Genomic DNA, 18,110 nt, shown 5'->3' on the forward strand with positions numbered 1-18,110 from the left:
CTTGATCTGCTTTTGCTCTAGAGGAAATAGTTTGTACTCAAATCATTTCATAAAACATGAGAAAGTCATTTATTACCTCTTGAAAACTATTTTATTGCATTTCTAACTTGCATGAATTCAAATTAATCTTTAAATTTCATTCAAAACAATTGTTTAACCACTGAGAGAATTTGAACAATACTTAATTTCATTCTCATTTATTAAATCTCTACTCATTTGTGACACTTTAAAAAGAGAATGAATATGGTGATTCAGAGTCAAATGATGTACAATGCAATGAATTTCATAACATTTGCAGCTAGAGTTAGACATTTAAGGCAATCAAACGTGGCAAAAGGATAGTGGCATCGGATCTTCGTCAACCCCAAGCTGAATTTTCTGAACTTATATTTTTATCAATATCTGATCCCATTGTTATAATTCTCAAGAGATTGTCAGTGAATGTAGATGGGACGACCAACTCTCTTGACAGTTGGAGCAATAACTGTCTTGGCATCAGCAGAAATGTTGAGTTGAAATGGGTATGGCGTATCTGAGGCAAATAAGACAACAATTAAAACAGGTTTATGAGTGGAGAGAAAACATGCAAATACATGTAGTTACAGTTTTCATATGAAACAAAACAAATGAAAACTCAGATTATTACATGTAAAACAACACCACTGAAGAAAATTCATCGTTTGAAATAATGTAATCAAGAAAGAACGTTGGAGTCTTTTGTTTTTGGTTCCATGGTCCAACTAGCATCATTGAAAGCTCTTCAACTAGAGAATCAGTCAGTTCATTTTCATTACAATTTACGTTGTTACACCAAGACTGCACACCACAAACCTGTACAGACTTCAAATCAAAGAATACACCTAATTCTCTACACAGGCACTAGAGTCCTAGCTTTGTTAGTACGTTTAGGTAGCAGACTAAACCTAGCACAGGAGCGACGTGTGTGGAGGGAGATCGTGGCCGAATAGGAATGATGAAATGATAGCTAGCATTAGCTAGATGAAATGATAGCTAGCATTATTGATTTATTCAGCTTTTGCTTCAAGATTTGCCCCACCAACCATTTTCTTATGTCCTGATTGGCAAGATTAAAGAGCATTCATTCCTCTGCATACACTAAAAGTTGCTGTGATCTCACCTGTGCCCTTTCCACCATACTTGCCGTTAGTATTGCTTGGTATGGATGGTGAAGATCGATGGATATGAGGAATCTTAGACAACATGGCAATCTCAGTAGGGGATGGATTATTGACAGACAGCTCCACATCACAGGACTCCAGTAGTTGTTGATTTAATTGCCAGTTGATCATCTGTCACAGTGGGGATAAGAATGTCACTTTTCTGATTATGTATATAGATCTGAGTATATGTATATTTTTGGATAACAGTAAGTTTTGGAATTATTGTAGAGTTTGGAGGTTTCACAAAATGTGATGAAGGCCTTCCAGTTTGTTTTTGTCAATAATGAACATAGATTATTTTCAATCATTGATACTTCCACTGACAGGTTGTATCCACATGTACACACATTCAAACGGACACATTGTTTGTGAGGGGTAGGCTGTATTCATGTCAACTTAACAAAAGGGATGATGTTCCAGTGTCCCGTCTGAAAAGTAGGGGCTGTTACAGCATCCACAGTACAGCTGATTTTCCTATGTTGAACATTTGTCATTACTGCAAGAGAACAGCAAATGCACAGGACTACCTAGCTAATGCCCTACATCAGAGCATGCCAGGACTACCTAGCTAATGTCCTACATCAGAGCATGCCAGGACTACCTAGTTAATGCCCTACATCAGAGCATGCCTTATTTGCTTTTCAGTTTGAATATTGCAAAATTATCAAAGCTAACTTTGAAATTATCTGGGTCAGTTTAATTTATTTCGATAAAACTTAAGGAAGTTATAAAGTGTTGTCCTACACTTTTGTAACTTGCCTGGATTAAAATCTTAAAGAATAAGTGAAATATTAATTTTGAGATACAGTACACTGAGACAAAACTACATAGATGCCTTGTTTTTGAAGACATCCCTCAAAAGATGCAAACTCACCGATGACTTGAGTTGGTCTGGATCAGAACAAGTTGGTGTGGTTGATGGAACTGATTTACCACTCATCACTGCTTTGCCTTTCATACAGGTTGCTAACCTTTGTTGTGGGATAGTTACTCCAGTAATGAAGGAGCATCGTCCTAGACTTTTTTGCCGAATCTTGCTGTACGTGTACACTTCTCTGTCAGGGAAAGAATACAGATTGGTACACTGTTACTGGAAAACGGAGCAAATTAAAGCAATAATTAGTTCATACAGTAGAATGAAGACAGACTTCCTATATTAAATTCAGTCATAAATGATTATAGGCTTATCTTGATGGTGTGACATTTTAAAAGGTTACTGAAAGCCAAAGTAAATTGTGACAGTTTTTTATATTCCAATCAAACAACCTCTGTGGCTCTTAATTTTCTGTTTTAGCAAAGATCTTGACTCCTCTTTAAATATTATGCTTTTAAAACTGTTTTTGAAGTTATTTTCTTTTGCAGAATAAATTTTCTGGGGAATAAAATCTTTTCTGGGGCAGGGGAAAAACTTTGGAAATGTTGTTTTGTGACCTATAACATGTTTGGCCTTTCATAGGATTGAGGATACATTTGAGTGCCCTTTGCACATATTTAGAAGGAAAACCAACAAAAACTGCCTTTAATTCTGTTATTAATAAGAAAAGGCCAAGGTCTTTTTCTTTGGGGCATGGTTCCTGTTTCAACCCACCCCCCCCCATTGATCTGCCCTTGACAAGAACACTGACGAAATTAAATGTACTGTACCTATATTGATCTGAGTACTGTCTTGAGTGTTTGAGATACTTAAAGCTGTATTCTATTGGTATCGGAGGAGGAGGTTCCTGCCATCCTCCCAACTCTTCTCTGCGACTGTTACTACTTGGACGTGATGACACACTACTTGGTCTCTGATGACTGTTTGATCGGGAACTTTGACTTGTCTTCAGTTTAGATGGTGTTGTGGATGCTCGTGAGCATAGTTTACCAGTGGCGCTGTTGACATTACGACTAAATTGGCTGAATTTTTTAATTCTGGGTTTCAGCCGGCTTGCATCAACGATGCCGTAATTGACAGTATCTGCATGAATAGTCGGGCATAACTGCCATCTGCAGAAATCCTGCGCAACCGATGTAAGAAAGAACACAAAAAGAAAACTATCAATTCATTCAAATTTGAACCAGCATATATTTATTGAAGTTGTAGCTGGTTCCTCAGTTTATGACAATTAGCTTCACTTTTCTCCAAATAAACAAAATTGTGGCATGGTTTATACATACATATGAACAAATATTGGAGTTGTAAAAAATTACGATAACATTTTGTCACAATCCTCAAATTCTACCTAGAAATCAACAACTCTTTTCATTTATATGACCAGTTTGGATCATTCCAAAACTGCATTGTCGGTTACTTACGAGAGCAACATTTTCATTTCTATCATTCAGTCGAAGTAGTTCATAGATTTTAGCTGATGTCAGCACAGTTTTCGGTTCTTGTTCCATTTCTGAGTTCTCAGATGTTTCATTTGAAGTTCCTTTTTCTTCTAGATAAGACTTGTCTCTATTGAATGGACATCAAAGAATGAAATTGAAATCAAATAGGTTATGTGAAATAAGGGTGCTCTAATTACATCTGCAAAGAATAAAAGTCGGCTGAGATAATAAACAGTTCTTTTGTTTTGTTAACTCAATTTTGCTGGATGGTTTAAGTTTGTGACACAAATCTGAAATGAATGGAGATGTCCTACCTTGTCTTTTTACAAGAAGCCGCTGCTAGGCAACCAGGGTCTCCTCGCTCTTTCGGATATTCTGCACTAAGAGACAGTAGTTTTTTAGTTGCGGCAACTTCGTAGTCATTCTTTTTGTAGCATGGTAGGTAGTCGTCTAGATCACCCATATTTTCGACTATCTTACTTCAGCCTCCGTGCCAGCGATTGGTTCTTCTACAGGCCTACTTTGTACTGTTCATTGCTTCTCCAATAACAGCGCAGAACGCTTTTTCGCCTGACTTTATGACTCTGAGAATAGTCATCACTTTCCTGAAGAGAATACAAAGAGAATACCAAAAGTGAGATATGATTCGGTCGATCCAAAGGGCTCCGAAGGCTTTGACCTTTCTCTGTGGGTTATAAAAGGTGCGAATGTCCCAAACTAATTTTTCACGTTAGACGATCGCACTTCAGGATTCGCTCACCGTCGCGTTGTTTGCTCGGGGTCGGCCGAGTTCACCAGCGTGAACGTGTTTTGTTTACATGTCGTCTGCTTTCCACACATTCCATCTGATAACTTTGCATCCTCATACGCATGCTCAAGCGCGCAAGGATTTTGATTGGCCAATCACCGCAATGGCTTTCTAATTCATATTTATATATGTAAACTTTCAGCAAGCGGAATTGTTAATTTCTGTATAATGAATATTAAGATTTTCAAAGCGAGGCTCTATAGTGCACGAATAAATACTGGGAGCTGTCGCGCAGCCTGGAAAGGAGTGATGTCGGACCGAGAAAGCACTGAGGACCAGTCTCAGGGGCAAGGTAAACAAAACATATCGTACATTTCAAAAATGCACAATGGTGTTGAGGTACCAAGCACCTATTTTGTGAAAAAATCTGGATAATTTGAGGTTAAACCGTCGAGTTGTGCGCTTTGACAGCACGGGCTGTCAGCTGATTACGTGCATTTAAACCAGCCTGCAGGGGTCATACAACATGGCCGCTTCACGGAAATTTGTACACAGTTTGGCCAATACTTAGAAGAAAATTCACGGTAACTGAGCTTTTGGCATCATTTCTGAATTGCATTTTCTGATAAAGAAAATATCCAAGAGCCATACAGGTGTGTAAAAATCAACATTTTTCAATGCATAAAATAATCCGAGCTTTTGTATGATGAACGTCAACATTGAGAATCCAGCAGCAATTCAGCAGCCCATCCGTGCATTTTGTGCACGGCACCGTAGACGTGCAGTAACCAACATTACATGTGTAGGCCCAGGCCATTTTTGGACGTGGAGGTCCTACATCTGCATGGATATAGGTCCTACATATATTTACAAATAAGGTACGTCGTGTACACAACAGGAATTCTCTTTGCACATGATCACAAAGGCAGGCATATCGTTGACAGTCAGACAATGTGTACACGTAGCCTGTGCCATGCATGCATGTGTGTATGTACAACGTAGGCCTGCATCATTTTGTACATGTATGATATCGGCCTATGTACATGATGTATGGAACCTTGAGTCCTGCACATTGTTGACATAGGCCTACATGTACATGACAAACATGCCCATCCACATACACGTACATGTAGGCCTACGTGTACTGAACATACACACGCAGGGCCTACTATGCGCATCAAACCACCATGACACATCATGTACATCGCCTACATTGCAGCCACGTTTATGTGTAGGCCTACATTTACATGTGCTTGTTTGTAACCAGTCAGCCATGTATAAGGGTTCATTACCATTATAGCACCCTGTTCCTTAGCATAATAAGGAAACTAAGTCCACTTTCTCAAACTTACTAACATTTGAGCTTAAAGAACCATTACTCAATCCTGATAGGCCTAGTTTCGGTAATTTTGACAATATTTAAGCAAGAAAACTTCAAATTCCTAACCCGAGTTTGGCAAAGGACAACTGTTCATTCGAATCACACCATTTTCTTTTTCCTCTGGTTACCTGACTCAGGCCTTTGGGATTGATCAAAACAAACGTCCACTGTTCCAGGTCGTTCACAGCTCTTCTAGGTACTCTGCAGTTTTACCCCAAACCAAAAGCCCTGTTCTCTTTTCTTTCTGATATGGAAGAAGACATCACCCACAACTTGTTTAGATAAGTTATTTCAAAGAAGTAGAATTTGTTCCCTCAGGGAACAGGGTGCTAAAGGAAATGAACCCCATGTACATGTATCTAAATCCTACTCTTGCTTTGTTTACCCTGCAGTTTTCTCAAACATGATGTAGATTCCACTAATGATCATGATGGTATAGACTATAATCACCAGGTCCCCTACCAGTAGGCCCTATATTGTCCCAGCCTGTGTCCCTGCCTGTGAAAACCAATCAGACTTGATAGAAGGTGGCAGACTTAGACACATTGGGGACCTGGCGACTATGGCATTGAGACATTGCAGTCATACACAAGTTTAGTATTAATTTGGCAGTGCATAGGGAATTTAACTTATGTAGTCCTACCAGTGTGGCCTGAGTGTTGTGATAAAATCATGATCTTCTCGGATGGGGTTTGAACCCACAACTTTCAGCTTAGTAGTGCAGATGTTTTAACCATGTGACCACTGATTTGCAGGGATCAGGTAATTGGTTCAAATCCATTATGACAGTGAGAATCGAAAGCGTTTAACTTTTGCAACTCTTGTTGGTGGGGAGTGTTCATTTTGTTGGTAAAGAACAACCATAATGGGTGAATTTCATAGTCGTTTGTGAACCAGCGAAGTTGTTCCCACCACATGAGCCTCTGTTGCTTGGAAAACTGCACCCCCTCGTGGTCCAACTCGGTCCTGTGGTTGGTCTATTATAACACCTGCCAGAAAATTGCTTTGCACGTACATGTAGCTTGGTGAAGTTTGAATTTTTTGGGACTTTGTGGTCAAGGATAGCTTCATTTGTTGCACCAAACATGCCGAACTGATAGTGCCTGGAACTATGCCTGCAGTGTATACATACACGTACGTGTACATACATGTAGATGTTGGGTGCGATTGGTTACACATGTACATGTACATGTATGTACATGTATGTGATTGCTTGATCTCTGTATGATCAGTTGATGTTATTACACAGTTGTCGAAAGTTCCATCATCAGCATGATCAGCCAATTGTGTCTTTCTACTTCACAGTTGTGATAGATTGTTCCAAAAATAGAAATACATTGTAAAGTAATGTGTAATTGTAATGAATTGTGTAGAGTGATCAGGGATTGTGCAGATTGGCCAAATATACTGCTTACAATTACATGTGTACCTGTATGTGGCTGTACATAGCATACATGTACATGTACCATAGGCATGATAGGACAAGTCTGAACTTGCTTTTACTCAGACTTGGTTTCTTACACCTCGGAACACTCATGTACCCATTAGTGCATGTGCCCTCTCACATCTTAGGAAGCTTACGGAATTATAATTTCTAACATAATTTCTTGCAATAAACATTGTATACCTTAATTCAATACAGTATGTACATATTCCTGTAGTGCATGTTTATGTTCATGAGTTAAAATTGTTCATTGTACTGGTACCGGATACCTTCCTGACATAAATGTACATGTATTTAGTATGAAATGGTATACTTACATGTACATGTACATGTATAGTGCAGATTTCATGAAGTGCAAGGGGGTGTGGCTGGATGAGGCGAAGGTTTGTGGGATGGAGTGGGATTTGATAGAATATAATGGGATCGAGGATAAGAGTTTGTTGCTTTGGTTTGGGTGGGTATTTGTTAGTGTGGGATGGGGATGGTTGGGTTAAAGTTATACATGTATGTACATGTATATAATGTGGCATTTCACAGTAGTGCACCGCCAAGAGTTACGCGGTGACCAAAAATATACAATGCACAATTGAATGGGCTGACTCGTCTGGATGGGTCGTCCGGCAGTGCACATTTGGAAAGGGTTGACACAGTTCATGTATTATGATTGGCCAATGCTTTCCAAACTCTTGGTGGTGCACTGTTGTGAAATGCCTGTATTGCATTGCATATGTATATGTATGCATGTTACTCTGTTCATGTACACATACATGTACATACTTGTGCAGTACATTGTACATGTACACAGTGCATGTACATGTATGTAGATCTTTTCTTCTTAAGTTTAGAATTAAATGAGCATTCACTTCCGCAAGGGCCTAGTCCGACCCTTGGATGGAAATTTATATTCGGGGCGGGGGAACTTGGTAGGGTAGGGGTTGTGGCTGGCGTTAGGTAGAATATACATGTAGATTTCATGATTTGATTGGGGATCTGGTAGGTTGGATTGGGGATTTGGTGGAATAAAATGGAAAGTACGTGTACATGTATGTGTACGATAGGACATCACGGATGAGGTGGGAATTTGTCAGTACTATGCAGTGAAGAATTGGTAGATGGGTGCAAAGCAATATGGTGGGGGTGAGTAGTGATCATGGTTTTAGGTAGCGATGGTTAAATGAAAGATACATGTACTTTCTAATGTTCAGAATTGTATTTTCTACATTTACATGTACCTTGGATTTTATCAAATAGTACAGGTTTATTCGATGCATTCACATCCCCGTACATTTAGCCATAAATTTTTGTAAAGGAAGAAAGGTCACAAAGTACATGTACATGTATACATGTACAGTGTACATGTACCTGTTGGTCACTCAAATACAGTGTATAATCCATACGGGTGTATACGTGTACACATGCATGTAGCTAAAGACAAAAACTTTATACAAAGTTTCATGGGTTTGTTGAAATGAATTGATTTCCACATGTATACAATGTACATTGTACATGCAGCAGTGAACCAGGGCAGCTTGCCGTTTTGATTTTCTTAATGTTTACAAAAAAGGTTATACAATATACACGTACATGTACATGTACTGCCGCTACATGTAGGTACTATATAACCGAATTCCCCCATCTTTATCATTTATTCCGTTGTGTTCTGCAGAGTACAAACACGTAATACACGCCATGAAGTAACAACAGTTATGTTGCCATGTCTCTATCTTGATGTTATGCAGTTGTTTTTCTGAGGGATAATTATGGGCAATTTACGTACACGTACGGAATTGTTGAACATTAGTGGTTAGCTGTTCCTGCGTTATCCTGTACACAGCAGGGTTGTGTGCTTTGCCTAGGTGCATACAGCGCTGGCTGATGTGATGTCTAATGGTTATTGCAACATTTGTACAGTTACATGTACATTGTACATGTACTGTATGTCGCTCTGTCAAGTAATTGTACTGAACCAATTCAACCAATGAAAAGGCCATATTTAAGACAAGTGTATGACCAGTTCCTACATTTGCCTGTATATTAAAAGCACACACAACAGTGTATACACGTACCATATATTGTAAAGGTCAGCATATTCATTTGTACATGTACATGTCAAACATTAAAGCATTATAAAAGTTGTCGACGTTTTTTCAATCTTCCTTTTTTAATTTGATGTTGCAGGGGTCCAAGAACTGGCCACAAAGACTCTCAGTGTACAGACAAAGAGATACTACATCGATGTCAAGCAAAACAGGAGAGGAAAATTTATTAAAATTGCTGAGGTATTTGTACTTGAAATTATAGCGTCATATTGTCTCGTAACGTTTTATTTGTATTTGGAATCGAAAAATGAATACTGGAAAATTATGCTGTGGAGGTACATGTACATACAGGTGGGTGGCAGGTTCTTAGTACAACCAATGTACTTGTACTGTAGGTGAGAGTTTCAGGTTGTACAACCAATGTTGGGGGGAGGGTGATATTGTTCTCAATATTGCAATTCTCTCTCTGGAAAAATGTAATATTATAGAGAACATAATTCTTAGCATCTGTTCTGTCCAGAACCACCTCTTACAAGAAGAGATATGATAATGTCCTGCACAGACTCGTACATGGTTGTACTGACAAACTATTTGCATTGTGTGTATCCGCCTCAGGCAGAAGCACGCCCTCATTGGTTGAAAAGAGCCATGTTGGTTGTGTGTGTTTGTTGATAGTGATGTACATGTAACACATTCATTTCCTAGTTATGACCAAAGGAGCCTCTGTTGCCAAGAAACTAGTGCCCTCTCCTGGTCCAGCTGTACACCATTTACACTGTACAAAGCTTCAAATCTTACTCATAGGGTAAACTAATTTGAAAACGTTGAAAATGTACAGATTCTTAATGCTTCACTGGGTTTAGCTACATGTACAGGTATGTATGGGCTGTCAAAATGGGCATTGTGTAGAACGTGTATTTATTTGGTATGCTGTTGTACAGTGTTGTAATGAACATGTTTGTTAAGAGGCCGGAGTGAGGCTAAGACAGGGTGGACTTCAGGCCAGTTACTAATTGGTATGTGTGTGTAGTTTTCATTATTCAGTTATTTCGAACTCTGTAAAGCAATGTAACCAAAGGGGGGGGGGCACATAGGGGCATGCCCTTCTCACCCTCAATGCTGCGTGTGCCCTTTTGCTCCCCTTTCCCTTTCAAAAATAAATCCGCGCGTTCTTTAATGACCTTCCACTCCATGAGAACGAGGTATTCCTAATGTGCTCCCATCCAGAAAATATGGGCCTCCTAACGCCCCCCCCCTTAAAATGTTACCCGGTTGCACTGTAGTTGCTGTTTTGTTTGAAATGTTGTCTTTGCGTTTTCCTCAGGTGGGGGCAAGTGGAGGAAAGAGCCGGCTAACATTGGCCATGTCTGCTGCAGCAGCATTACGTGATCACATGACAGAATTTAGTGAACATTATGCCCAACTTGGTCCACCCAACCCTGACAACCCACCAGAGGATGGCAGACTTAAGAGTGAAGTCATCATCAATGAAAACAAACGTTATTACCTTGATCTTAAAGAAAATAACAGGGGTAGATTTCTAAAGGTAAAGTTCTCATCATTGTACTGCTTTTATGGACGAAATGTGCTTTAGTAAAGTGACTTTAATTCCCCCCAACCCTACATGTACGTTATATTAAAAATTACTACTTAGTAGTAAAATGTAATATACAGCGCTGTTGCTTGTAAGAGGACATGACCTGACTGTTCTCTGAAGCCATAAAATGCAGTAGATAAGACAATGTACCATACAGTGCTGTGGCATTAAGCACGCACGACTTTATTGTTCTCGGAGGGTGCCCTAGCCAGAAGTAGTAATTTATAGCACTACATGTAGGTCCTTCAGGCTCAGACTACTATGTAGTACTTTCTAGTCTTGAGTCCTGTAACCCAAATGATGTGCATGACTGTTAGGATTATGATTTCAGTTGGTTTTCTTTCAGTCTTTCATCAGTCGTAATATAACTGTACACTGCCCTGGGTAAAATAATGAGTTATGAGTACACTAACTATTAAACAGACACTTCTACTTGTTTTGCAGGCTGGGATATGGTATGTCATTTGATCAAGGAGGGATACGTGCAAGAGCACAGCTTATGGAAACCATATTGTGTTCGCTTTAAAACAAACTGCGTTGAAGTCAGTCTGTCTGAAACATGTACATGTGTACATGTAGTTTGTACATGTACATGGGCATTCATATACCAGTACTTGTAAACATATGAACCTTGTACATGTACATGTATGGGCCACATTGCTTTTGGGGTAGCAGGGGTTGGCTTTTAAACACTCAATGTGCCATGCTTGAACAACGTTAACTTCCCAACCGGGAACTAAGGGAGAAGTGTAAGTGAATTCCAAGTGGTGCATTCCTAATGGAAACAACAGATTCTCACTGGGAGCACATTTCCTGATGGGGCATTCCAGTTGGAACAGGAATGTTCAAAGTTTTAAGACGTATCTCAACAAGAGGTGAAGTTGACAGTTCTTTGCTGCATAGCAGTAAGCTGGATCTTACAGTTTGGAAAATTGCATCAAAATCCTTTGGTCCAGTCAAACCACAGTTTAACTGCATTTATATATATATATATTTGTTGGGAAAGCTTTCAAACTAAACTAAGACTTTGAAAATAATTAGGATTGTAATATTTTGATTTTATAATTACTGTAGGTTTCACAAACTGTCAACAGAGCGCGACGTACTCAGATAGCCCTCCCTGCACAAGGATTGGTAGAATTTAAAAATGCCCTAACAGAGCTCCTAGATGAATTTGGAACTGAAAATGGCACAGGTGAGTCAGTTTGGCTTATTACTTGGTCATTCTGTGTCAATTCAACACACATTTGAGCCTGTCCGTTGTGGATTGAAATGAAATTTCGGCATACTGATTGCATTCATTGAGAACCCTCAAACTGAAATTTTATGTCAATCTGTCTATTAGTTTTGAAATACGGGTAAACTTGTGCTTAATTTAATTAGCTCGACCTGCCTTGTTTGGACAGCCATATCTCCTGAAGTAAAGCTTGTGAAATGGCCGTGACCAAACATAGGAAAACGCTGAGACTGCATGGAGTGTTGTACTTCAGACATTATAAGAATAAAACCATTTAAAAGAAAGATAGCCACGCAAATGTACACCACTGAATATATTTATTTTTTGTCAATAGAATGAAAATTAGTAGGTAGTAACATTTCACAAAAATCTCAGTATAATGATGAGTTGTGACAGAGACATGGAAAATAATGACAAAAGTGCATCTTAGAGCAACGTAGTACTGTACATGTATTTGTGGGTATACATGTACATGTAATCATGATTGGACTACAAAACACAGGCTTTTTCATTAGCTGAAAATCCTGATTTTTTTAAGCCTTTGTCCATTCCCCTGAGGTTTGACTTAATGAGATTTTACTTCACACGGAAAGAATGCCTCCCTTCATGTGGATTTATTTGGTCATATGGCCGATTTTTTGTTTTGACTTTAATGCAACTGGATACATGTACATGTATGGTTGCAGCGTGTATGTGTGGGGTAGCTGTGAGTTTGTTTCTGCATTCAATTGGGGACCTTGAACAATCGAGGACAATAAGGTCCCCGATTGACAGAGGGTCCCCGATTGACAACTTTGTACAAAACATATGGGTGGTCTTCTAAAAAAGATAAAGTACAAACAAAAGAGGAACAATAAGGGGTCCCCAGTTACAGGCAAATACACACTTGTGTGTGTATGTGTGGGGTAGCTGCGTGTATGTGTGGGGTAGCAGCGTGTATGTGTGGGGTAGCAGCGTGTATGTGTGGGGTAGCAGCGTGTATGTGTGGGGTAGCAGCGTGTATGTGTGGGGTAGCAGCGTGTATGTGTGGGGTAGCAGCGTGTATGTGTGGGGTAGCAGCGTGTACATGTTGGGTGAGAGTAATGGTATTGGTTAGCTTTTTGCATGTTGCTGATACATTTGTGGTATTTATTTGTCTTGTCTTTTTCTAAATTTAGCTGATGTTCAACCTGAGTTACCAGAGAATCGCTTCATCAGAGTAGAAAATAAAAACTTCTATTTTGATATTGGCAACAACTATAGAGGCATCTTCATGCGTGTTAGTGAAGTACAGGTGAGCTAGCTTAATCCCTGTGTTATTACCCTTGAGCTATATTTAATTACTACAGTGCTAACTTCTTATTCTGCCATAGAGAAAAGTTGACACCGACCAGGGTGCAGACATTTGTAATGAATGTGTGTGCTGGGACAACAATCATGACAATCACAATCAGATAGGATTAACGTCAAATTATGCATTCTAAGTGCAACTCTTACTGGCATGACTGGGTACTCCTAAACTCCAATTAAAAGAGTCATGGCTAAGTTACCTGCAGCACATATGTGCAAGTGTTTATGTTGTTTACAACCAGCAAAATAAAATGCTTCTTTACTGATTGTGCATTAGTTTTTTGCATATGGCCTTTGTTGACATACAGTTTCAAGATACAGGTTCAATTAGCCTTACCAAAGCCGTTAAAAATGTCCAGTTTTCCATAGGTTTGTGCACAAATATGAATGCGCCCAGCAGGAATCAATTTGTACATTAGTCAGTGCTCTACTTTTGATATGTAGCTCTGTGGTTCTGACATTTCTTTAATATGTATTTATACATACATCTACATGTATAAAAACCATACCTTTGTAAGACAAGGACCAAGTTAGCATCTGTAGCTTGGCTATATCAGCCATGTACAAAATGAATTATTCTTGCCGAAAACTTGACTGTCAAAAAAGGTAAGATAAACAGGTGCTACAAGTACTGACTACATGTACCTCCCTCTGCTTTGCATTAGGAGGTCGTCAAGTTGACCTACACCTCGGAAACAGTAATTCCCACTACTTCCCCAAACCATACTGTATTTGTACATTTCTCATACTTGACTATTAGAGGCTTTCAGGTTATCTGCTCCAAGCAGGAACAAAAGAGGGTGTGTTTTGAAATTGGAAATTTTTATGTACGTTTGACGTTTACAGTGTAGCACGCTGAGTACGTGCAACAAATTTGTCTGGAATGTACATGTACATATATGAGCTTGCGTGCACACCAAATGTGTGCAAGAACCCGGTTAGAAAACTTAGCACCATCTGTTTGTTTTTCATCCGTGATGGTGCACTCCAGCTTGGGGCAGATTGTACATGATTGCCAGTGTGTTCAAGTATCCCTTTTTTATCCACTGAGATCGACTAATGATCTTTGGATGGTACCATTACCTTATAGCCACGTAACCAGTACCGTACATCCATCACTATTCCGGAGCGGTCATGGGCACGCTTCCGTGACATCTTCAGTGACTATGTGGATAAGATGAAGGAGTTACGAACAGCTCCAGTGGAAGAGGAGGAAGAAGAAGATCAAGATCGTGAGCAAAGAGAGGGTGATGGTGAAGGGGACAGAGATGAGGAGTAAACAGTTACTCAAGATCTTTGTATTCAGCCGTCGCAAGTACGTACACCTCAGTAAACATGGGGTGTCTACAGGGCTGCGCAGTACAGTTCATGGATCTGATGGGGTAAGTGCTGTCTCCAACTCTGAGGCAGTGAGATGTATACCTTGAGTTATTGGGAAGATAACTTGTTGGAAGCCATTGAAAGAGAGGAATCAAAGGCATAGGGGTTAGGAATGTATTGGATTGTAAAGTGTAGATCACCAGTTGAATTAATTGACTACATTGGGCTCTATTCTAGATAAAAGGAGTAAGGAAGGTACATATTAAAACTATCAGAATTATACATCCAGTTCAGTAATGCATCAAATACCCGGCGAGAATGCATTTTTAATGTTATACAGGATTTGATCAGAAATACATGTAATAAGGAACAAGGTAAGATAGCGTTAAGATGTCTCATGAAATAGGGGAAGGGTTGAGGGGAGGTAGGGTCTGACAAAGGCTTATGACCTAGACAGGTACTGAAGTAATTGTTTACTTAAATTGTGAGTGACTTGTGTCATTTTGTATCAGTAAGAACACAAGCGGCAAGAAAATTTGGTAAGCATTTTGATGTGTTCATGGTATTGTGTATAACATTTAAGGGTGTCCAAGCATTGTCATTAAAGGGTAGCATTACTGAGATGAAAATGGACATGGGAGAAGCATTCTAGGTGCCATAGTCGGGTCATTAGGAGTGCTTCATTGACTGGTTGACATGTATGAGTGACTGGTAGTTACCTTGTCAAACTGATTGCACTGTACTTTGTCTTTGTATACACCCTGCTGACACAATCAGCCAAAGTGAATACCAAATTGTACAAAACATGGATTCAAACTGTAAATTCTGAATATAGTTTGATTAAATACTTTTTGTACGAACTTTCAAGTATATGGATGTGAGATATTCTGTGGTTACTGGTGCTTTGTCTAACTCCAGTTCAAATATAACTATTTTGTTGTCAGCAGTTGCTTTATTTCAAAACCAGTTACTTTTCTGAAAATGGTAGCTTCCCTTTGTATGAATTGGAACATCACAGAAATCTCTGTCCAGCTGTGTCTTTGAAATTCACAAACATGGACAGGAAATCGTGGTATACACGTACATGTATTTTCACTGGATAAACTTCCATCTGACAGATGTGAAAAGCACCACCCTCCACGGTGCAATCCAATTTTAAGGTGGGGTGTTAAAAAATCAACCATTCAGGGTGGAACTTTGTTCTTGAAGAGGCTAGGCAATTTCTCAATTGCAAAGGGCCCTTTTATTAAAATATCAACTTGTCTAATTGGAAATTTCAATGGGCATTGAGGCAAAGACCAGGGGCATCTGGGCAATCAGCTGTGAAGCCTCCTTGCAGTGCGTACCCTGTCATATGCAGATTGACTGTTCAGGGGAAAACCAATCAAATAGTGAAGCGATGAAGATTTGACATGCCTTCAAAAGTATTGACATGAACAGGCTACACATTAACAACCCTGAGAAGGACATACATCATGAATCCCATGTAGAGATCCAGTTTTATCCGTGAGTTTCATATTTTGGATGCCATCGGACACATTGAAGAACTGCACCGTACGTGGTAATGCATATCTCTCTTTTGATTGGTGTCATGATTGACTGTAGAGCATTTCAAAAACATATCTGCCACACCCAGTCTCTGGTTCTAAATTGCCACTCTTGGTAAATTAATTGTTCAAAGAAAAGGACACATTAAACATGCCAGGGTTCTTACATAACCAGACTGCAAAAGTGTGAGGTGCACTAAGCATAAAATAAGGCTTCTAAATTTAACAACAGGTCTATTAAAGATACAGCTGGATAGAATTTTAGTCATGGTCAAGATATTTTGACTGTGACCCTTTAACCATCACTGGAATGTTCAGTCAGATGTCTTGATGAGTTGAATCCAGAGTTTTAGTTTGTTCCTTAACCTTCCAGCTTTATTTCTTACATTAAGCTTTTGGGATGAAGTTGAATTGACAGATACACGTATGGCCACTTGGTTCACTGTTATCAATGTGTGCTGCTTTCACATTTAAACCCCTCTTTGCTATAATTTGCAAGCCCAGAATACTCGCCTTCTAAATGGTCCAGGACCCAAAGTATGAACCTTTTAAGGAAATGAATAAGTTCATTTGTCATAGAGTGTCCATCCTAAGTCTTCTTTTGTTTTAATTTGAACTTGTACATTTCCAGTTTGAGCCTTCATTGCAGAAATTCTATCCTGGTAAAAGAAATCCCCCAGCTACTGTACCATATATATGCAGTAGTTACAGGATTCCTTTGTACATGTATGTATTCATGTGGTTTCAAAACTAACATAACATACATGTCCAATGTCTTATGCAGCTGTAGACTTTGTCATTCACTGTAAGTTGCCCGCTCTTAACTGTTCCCTGAATAGAATTCTGACAGTTATCAATGACTCACCGACCGTTTTTGGTCAAATCATTTTTAATGTTCAAAAAATGATCAAAAGCTTTTTCTAAACCCAGTGTTCAAGGATTTATTGTCAAAACACTCAACATCTATGCTGCTTGGTTTGAATTTTATTGTTGCAAAGGCTGTCTTGGCTTCAAGTTGATCTCACCGACATGCTGAAATAATCGGATTACATTTTGTAAAACAAACCTCAACTTGTTTGAAATAAATCTTTAAATCAAGATTCTGTTTTCATGACATCTTTCTCAAAGTACTTGTACATTCAGTAGGAGATGAATTTATCTGAACTGTGTAACATTGCAATAGATAAGTGCTAATATGGAGTAAAATTCCTATGTTTTCTGTGCTCATAAGTTTTTGAAGTCATAAATTGTTTCTTTGCAGTGGTCTTGGTATTTTCTGTAATGGGAGATGGATATCCCGTAGTCCCCCATACATGTACTTATATGAAGCTGTTTGGGATACAAACATCACTCATGAAATTTAAAGCAGCATTGGCATTACATACTTCCTAGATTCCTTTGGAAAAGAAACAAAAACTGGACTTTATTTTCAAATTAAAACAATAAGAAAGCAGTTAGGTTGGACACTAGTGGATAGTTGGAGTATTTCTCGATATTAATGATGCTACAAAGTGTGAGGTTAAGCAGCCATGTATAATTTAAACTTACAAAAAAGAAAAATGCAGTAAAGTGTTTGGGGTTGGGGCAATGGCTGGAAGGATATATTGCATGGTTCCTATGTAGTCAAATAACACACCTTCAACTTTCCATTGAGAAAAACAAAGACTTTAACCTGTACTTTTTAGAAATAATTCATGTGTTTGTAGCAGAATGGTAAAATTCTGTGCCAGTCTCAGTGGCTGTAAGGAAATGTACAATGTAAAAGGAAAGAAAACTGAATTTGATGAGGAATACTTACCAAGGCTATGTATTCAACAAGTCTTATTGGCCCAGCCCCCATTTGCTATACTAGGAAGAGATGTTGGTAAAATGTGTATTGATTGGCTAGATGTACAAGTAACAGGACTAATTATTAGCAATCTCAAGATGGAATACATGTACTGTATGTTATACTGGAATGGGTTGTCCATGACA

The 18,110-nt window shown here is 39.0% G+C and overlaps 2 protein-coding genes across 2 annotated transcripts; one reads left to right on the forward strand and one right to left on the reverse strand.

The window, feature by feature from the left end:
* Window positions 1–45: 45 nt before the first annotated feature.
* LOC147795789 (uncharacterized) lies at window positions 46–4,345 on the reverse strand. The gene is made up of 7 exons (XM_087131203.1): window positions 4,255–4,345; window positions 3,809–4,099; window positions 3,477–3,621; window positions 2,826–3,178; window positions 2,056–2,236; window positions 1,139–1,310; window positions 46–532 (listed from the first exon to the last, which is right to left on the reverse strand). The coding sequence occupies exons 2-7, from the start codon at window positions 3,955–3,957 to the stop codon at window positions 435–437; spliced, it is 1,098 nt and encodes a 365-aa protein (XP_086987329.1). The 5' UTR covers window positions 3,958–4,099; window positions 4,255–4,345; the 3' UTR covers window positions 46–434.
* A 149-nt stretch (window positions 4,346–4,494) lies between these two features.
* LOC147795790 (transcriptional regulator protein Pur-beta-like) lies at window positions 4,495–15,456 on the forward strand. The gene is made up of 6 exons (XM_087131296.1): window positions 4,495–4,594; window positions 9,246–9,346; window positions 10,431–10,652; window positions 11,778–11,898; window positions 13,098–13,213; window positions 14,360–15,456. The coding sequence occupies exons 1-6, from the start codon at window positions 4,552–4,554 to the stop codon at window positions 14,546–14,548; spliced, it is 792 nt and encodes a 263-aa protein (XP_086987422.1). The 5' UTR covers window positions 4,495–4,551; the 3' UTR covers window positions 14,549–15,456.
* The last annotated feature ends 2,654 nt before the right edge of the window (window positions 15,457–18,110 follow it).

Source organism: Acanthaster planci, linkage group LG21, assembly GCF_054643075.1.
Source record: "Acanthaster planci isolate LZ-2023a linkage group LG21, COTS_SCS, whole genome shotgun sequence".
Classification (NCBI taxonomy): Eukaryota; Metazoa; Echinodermata; class Asteroidea; order Valvatida; family Acanthasteridae; genus Acanthaster; species Acanthaster planci.

Excerpts from the sequence above, each read along its gene's own strand:
- LOC147795789 (XM_087131203.1), bottom strand. The coding sequence starts at position 3,957 with ATGGGTGATCTAGACGACTACCTACCATGCTACAAAAAGAATGACTAC. Across the intron at positions 2,237-2,825 it reads CAGTACTCAGATCAATATAG|AGAAGTGTACACGTACAGCA; the intron begins GTACAGTACATT and ends TTTCCCTGACAG. Across the intron at positions 1,311-2,055 it reads CAGACCAACTCAAGTCATCG|ATGATCAACTGGCAATTAAA; the intron begins GTGAGTTTGCAT and ends CCACTGTGACAG.
- LOC147795790 (XM_087131296.1), top strand. The coding sequence starts at position 4,552 with ATGTCGGACCGAGAAAGCACTGAGGACCAGTCTCAGGGGCAAG. Across the intron at positions 4,595-9,245 it reads GGACCAGTCTCAGGGGCAAG|GGGTCCAAGAACTGGCCACA; the intron begins GTAAACAAAACA and ends TTGATGTTGCAG. Across the intron at positions 9,347-10,430 it reads AATTTATTAAAATTGCTGAG|GTGGGGGCAAGTGGAGGAAA; the intron begins GTATTTGTACTT and ends CGTTTTCCTCAG.